The sequence below is a fragment of the Benincasa hispida genome, chromosome 8 (genome assembly GCF_009727055.1).
Source record: "Benincasa hispida cultivar B227 chromosome 8, ASM972705v1, whole genome shotgun sequence".
In the NCBI taxonomy this organism is placed as follows: domain Eukaryota; kingdom Viridiplantae; phylum Streptophyta; class Magnoliopsida; order Cucurbitales; family Cucurbitaceae; genus Benincasa; species Benincasa hispida.
This window is the reverse complement of record NC_052356.1, coordinates 1,751,303-1,757,302: the sequence shown is the minus strand read 5'-3', so window position 1 is coordinate 1,757,302 and position 6,000 is coordinate 1,751,303. Positions and strand designations below refer to the sequence as shown.

Sequence of the window (6,000 nt, the reverse complement as noted above, 5' to 3'; positions counted from 1 at the left end):
TCGAGTAACAGATGTAAACAACCAAGGCCAAATATTGTCTTTACAGATTGATAAAACTAAATTGTTTAACTATTGTTACTAAATCTATTAATTTTATTAGAGCAAAACAACAATTTATTCGAGTTCTACTAAAGCAAAAACAATATAAACAACGAATTCATTGGGACTCAGGTTTCAAGATATTGAATTAATCACACTTTTACAAACCAATTTATCAACGAATGAATAATCTATTAATAATTGCATGGATCTAGAAGACTAAATTCGAGACATTTACTTCCAAGCTTAATCCATCCTAATCTTAGCATCCTAATTCAAATCTCTTAATTTTCACGTTCACCAAGGCCCAAATGATGAAATTGATCCAAAAGAGAGTAGAGATCCGGGATGATTGGACAAATAGCCAAAATAGAATGAAAAGTGAACCAACGTAGTTTTTCTTGTGAAAATGGTCAATGACTAATTTTTATACTATTTAAATTTTAATAACGGACAAAAACACTCTACAATCTAAATCTTATAATTATGTTCTATTTTGAAAAAAAAAAATCTAAAACAAGATCTAATAAACTTAATCACCCAAAATTTAACCTTAATTCTAACAAAATACCTTACATTTAAAATAGCTTTCAAATACCTTCTATCCATAACTCTTACAAGTTATCTCATGTTAAGTCCCACAGGATACCTTGTATTCATATTTTGTCACTTGATATTGATCTTATTTTGTCATGCAAATACCTTATAGTAACTAGAATCTCGTAAAACTAAACTATGCAAATACCTTGTAGTAGCTAGAATCTACACTTTATTTTGTCACACACCTTATACTATATTGTAATAACTAAAATCTTTATGTCATTCAAATAATGCAAATATTATGTATTAAAAAAAACCGTAAACAACCACACAAACATCCTATACTAAAAACCTAAAGCCTTTGATGTGAATAATATTCTGGAAGGAATTTGGTCAAAAGCTAAGCAACTTCTCATAGTCATTCCTAATCTAATTAAATATTATAGTATATGAATTATCTTCATATCAATGGTGGACTATAACAAGGACTCTAACACACTAAATTTCATGACCACTTATCCTACCACATTTTCCTCCACCTTTTCCTTAGAAATACCAATTCTTCAAATCCCCCAATTCAATAATATTAGTCATACAAATACCTTATATTAACTAAAATCTTTGTCATATTTTATAACACATCTTATAATAAAGGTAACTTAAATTCAACGCAAATACCTTATAATAGCTAAAACTTCACCAAGTCATGTAATTGAACATATTATGTACTAAAAAACCGTAACTGAATCACACAAATGTTGAACTTGGGTTTATGTTGATTTATGCGGAAGTAGTTCAATCTCTAGTACTTGATCCTCTAATTCTTTCTATTGAATGCATACACTAGATTTGTGGAAGCGGAATACGTGGATATGCTTGAAGTTAAAAGTCTGGAAGAATGTTTTGTATTCTCAGGAGACTTGTATCTTCAACGAGCGTGATTCAAATGAAGTGTTCTAATTGTTGGGAGAATTCTCTCTTAAGCTCTTTAGCGTGCAAAATTTCTAAACCCTTCAAATGAAGAGAGCTCTTCTGTTTATAGAATTCTAAGGTGGACTTTGTGAACTTCGACTTGGTTAGTTCATCAACCTGACCCTTGTGCCCAACTAATTGTATTTGGATTAGTTGACATTTGGGACAAATTAAGTTTTTTTTTTTTTACCTCAATTAGACTTCAGCCTAAATATTAGTATCAAATTGGGACAATATTTTAATTCATCCAACGGTCACGATAAAAACACATGACATCATCGAAATTTGTCAATTTACGTCTACAATTTCAATTTGAAATACATGTCAACTTTAAATTTATCTCAAATTCAAAAAAATGACGTGACAATTTATTATTGGTCTAAAATTTCTCATCCATCAATAAACTTTTTGAACTTTTGTAGCAGTATTAAGCTTTTCATGACGCACAAAATTGATAACACATACAAGATAGATCAGAAGAATGAGTTGACAATCCACTCAAGCAGCTTATAAGTGGGACTTCTACAATTAAATTTGGGAACCAAAAAAGAAAAACTCGAAGAACTGAACTGAACAAAAATTGAACAAAACATGAACTCCCTCAAAATAAGCCATGGGCAATTTATTCATTCATTTTCTAATACAAGTTCCAAAACTTGATTAAAATCAGTCACAAATAATCTAAAAAAAACCAACAAACAAAGATTTATATTCAGCAGAATCAAAACAAAAGAAACAAATAACAAATAAATCTCTGTACATGGAAACTCTCCCATGCCAACATAACCCTTTTGGTCTAAAGCAGCAGCTTCCCTTGAATGTACAGCTTCTCGTTCTAGCATTTTCAAGTAAACAACAAACGAAAAGATGATATTACAACAAAATCCAAGAAGTGAAGAGATATTTATCACCTTTGAGGGTTTTAACTTTTAACTGTATGACACAAGAAATGGGAGGATTGTTGACATGAAATCTTCATATGTAAGCGTCGCTGAACCCGTGTAGTGCCTATCCTTCTCCTTGAATTTCTCTGTCAAGCCCTGAAATTTTGCAACCATTGGTTTAGAAATGATATCACACTTGAAAGCATGTTGTGCTGTTACTAAGAGCATGATACTAAAACTTCTGATAGCCATGAATACTTGCGGTCGTTTTACTTGAGAAAATGTACTCTGTGGCCTTGGTTCATACATAGAAAGCCACGCTCGATTACTTCAGCAAGATATATTTATAGTATTCTATGGTCGAGTAAATGTGATGATACTAGTGGAATCTGTCTATCAAAAATAGGGTGTAAAAGGTCTACATTCTCACCTTTACTATCATACCACATCTGCAACAAAAAACAGACAAATCCAGAAATGTAAGTATCTATGGAATTTTGGCATATAAAAAGCTACACAAGTATTCAACTATCTACAAACACTTACTCGACAAAACTATCAAAATTAAATTCCACCCGTTCACCACTTCGATCATCGTATAGTGAAATTAGCAGCTGAAGGACTGAAGATGGAACTGCATAGCCAAGACCATAGAGTGCATCCCTCATTTCCAATGCATCAATTCTCCCACTTCTATCTCTATCATATCTCTCAAACATGCCCTACAAATTAGTAAAATACATTCTTAGTCTCACAGGGCTTAAAGCTGATTATCCTAAAAAACAAATCACAAAAAGGGAAAAAAAAAACAGTTTTCAATGGAAAAAAGCAAATAAAACTCGAAGTGTGCTAAATACAACCTGGAAATTTCTTTATAAGGATGTTCTATATGAAATTGCCAATCAACCCTGAGGTATTAGATTAAAAGGTTGGTCTCTTGTTTTGTTTTTTTTTTCTTATCTACCCTCTTTCCTCAAACCTCTAGAAAACATTATCCAAAAAGATCCTTAAGATTTGGAAAGAAGAAATAAATAAAAAAAGTAACATCAACTTTAAGTGAAGAAAAGTGATACATTTTGTATGTGCTCCTACAATGTTCTGCAAGTAGCTATAGAAGCAAGAGAGTCTTTCTTTCTGAATGAAATAACAAAATGCAGAACAAATCACGTTTTGAACTATGATATTATAAATTCTAAGGATCCTTTAGTGACATTACACATACATTGGATGGCGTCAACAACTCGGTTCAACTAAAATACTTTTCTGTTATATAATCTTATTATGGTTTTAATTCAAATACTCTATCCCAAGTTAATAGTTATAGATCAGAGCATTACAACCAACAATTATTTTTTTCAAACAAAAGTTCATAGTGACATTTAAAACCAATAATCTACTTTAAGTGCAGAAGTTCTAATTTCTTTGCCATCATCTTTTATAAGAAGACAGAGCGAAAACAGATAAATTATGAGAGCAAAATGATCAAGAAAGAGGGTAACAAGTAACAACACAATAGCAATATTACTTACACGCCATTGGCCAAGACAGTTCCACAAAGCAGCAAACTCATTAGGCCCTGCATCAGGCAATTCAAACACAAAGTTAAGTGAAAGGCACCAGCAATCAGTCAATGTTTGAAATGAATATGTTAAAAACAAGCAAAATACAAGTAGCCTAAAACCAGTTGAGGAAGCCATATAGAATAATGTTGCATTGGTATTCACATTTCACAACAAACATGGTTTTCCATTTTCAATTTCCTTTTCTTCACATTCTATTGGCCTTAGTTTCCTAAAGGTCAATTAAAACCAATCGTTGATTATTCAACTTGGCGAGAAACTCAACCACGACAATAGTTTATGTACGTGATTTTCATTATTTTGAAAAAGAGGTCAAGAAGACGAAACAAACCCATTTAGCATCCAAGAAAGGCAATGAACAGGAGAGAATTAAACAGAGATTAAAGTGAAAAGAACGATATCAACCGAGCATGATTGTACGGATTTTAAACATTAAACCAAGGAAAGAACAAATAAGAAACTAACCCATTCTGGAGGAATCAACCGGGTTTCTGAACAAGAAGATGAGCAAACGAACGGTCCTAAGACTAAACTTCTGGTAGCCAGAAGAAAGGGCTTGCTGCAATTCATTCTCATCGATGAATCCACTTCCATCCCTATCCACCATTTGAAAGCTCCTAATTACCTCAGGGCTGGTCCCCGGAGGAAAACCATAAGACCCATATGAAGAAACCCCACCATAGTTAGACCCATAAGGCTGCGGCCGATGCTGTTCGGAGTAATAAGGAGAAGCGGTCGCATGAGAATGTTCATGGCCTTGTGTTTCCGGCGCCGATGGAACGGACGGAGCAGATGGGGCATGGGAATTGGAATTGGAATTGGAATTGGAATTGGAATAGGAAGTGAATCTATTAAAGAAGGACGCCATTGATGGGCAAAAAGAAACAGAAGATGGGTTATAAAATTAAGATCAGAAAGAGCAAAGAATCAAAAGGGTATTCGAATCTGGGAGTTTCTTTGAGGATGACACGGTGGTCAGATTCGGGGTGAGATTCAAAATGAAAAGATATATAAGAAAGAATAAAAGAGATGCAAGGGAGGAAGTAAAAAGGGAAATTCAAGACGAATTTATGTTATACCATACGCAGTTGCTTGTTCCAATGGAAGAAAATATGGCGGATTTTGTGTGTTCATTTCGCGTCCATTTCTTCAAATGTTCATCTTCATGACGAACGCAAAAGTGTTTCTATCTATAAAACGTGCTTCTAGATAGATTTAGATACAATGACGGGCTTAGTCCCGGGTGGCTTTAGGGATTTTGGACAATTCAATTTTACATTGTCTCTCTTTTTCCACGTTAAATCACAATATTTGCATTCAAACTATCCATTTGATTTCTTAGATTATGTTTGAATTGACTACTTTTGTAATTTCAAATTATTTTTTAAAGTTTAGTGAAATCTTATAAATTATGAGTATCGTTGCCTTCATAGTCAATTAAGTTTAGAGTTTAACAATTATGACTTTTACTTTTTAAAATTTACAAATATGACAAATATGCATCCTTATAAATTACGTTTCCCATCGGGAAAATATTTTTTTTATTTTAAACTTTTTATTATTCCGAAGCTACTCTTAAGAATTTTATTTCCTTTTTCTCCCATGTTTTTTCATCTGTTTATTTCCTTCTCCGTTTTTTCATTTTCTTTGGAGCTAATTTGAAACTTGCAACTTCCTTAGTTTTCAGTTGGTTAGTTGAAATCGATAGTCGTCATCTTCATCATTATCTCCTTTTCCTCTTCTACTTCTGTTTTCTGATTTCAACTTCCATTTCGTCCTTATGATTTTTGGAGTTGGATTTCTCTAGTTTAGGCTTTGATTGTTTTATTTTTTTTAGAAGTTCATATTAGCAATTAGTGGTTTTTTTTTTTTTTTTTTCTTTTGTAGAAATCCTGGTTTTAGTACATTGATTGTAATCTGAAGTCATCAAGGTTTTCCATAGTTATAGATTGTGGAAGAAGAAATTGGCTTACTATGTGATTGTT

The 6,000-nt window shown here is 32.6% G+C and overlaps 1 protein-coding gene across 1 annotated transcript; it reads right to left on the bottom strand.

Annotated features, from left to right (window-relative positions):
- Positions 1-2,148: 2,148 nt before the first annotated feature.
- LOC120083762 (probable calcium-binding protein CML48) lies at positions 2,149-5,195 on the bottom strand. Its single transcript, XM_039039621.1, has 5 exons — positions 4,481-5,195; positions 3,965-4,011; positions 2,982-3,157; positions 2,866-2,884; positions 2,149-2,591 (listed from the first exon to the last, which is right to left on the bottom strand). The coding sequence occupies exons 1-5, from the start codon at positions 4,881-4,883 to the stop codon at positions 2,481-2,483; spliced, it is 756 nt and encodes a 251-aa protein (XP_038895549.1). The 5' UTR covers positions 4,884-5,195; the 3' UTR covers positions 2,149-2,480.
- Positions 5,196-6,000: the final 805 nt, after the last annotated feature.

What these genes read in the sequence shown, in the direction of transcription:
- LOC120083762 (XM_039039621.1), bottom strand. Translation starts at nt 4,883, where the DNA reads ATGGCGTCCTTCTTTAATAGATTCACTTCCTATTCCAATTCCAATTCC. An exon ending in GGTTGATTCCTCCAGAATGG is followed by an intron (nt 4,012 to 4,480) that starts GTTAGTTTCTTA and finishes TGCCTGATGCAG; the next exon opens with GGCCTAATGAGTTTGCTGCT. An exon ending in ACTGTCTTGGCCAATGGCGT is followed by an intron (nt 3,158 to 3,964) that starts GTAAGTAATATT and finishes ACTAATTTGTAG; the next exon opens with GGCATGTTTGAGAGATATGA.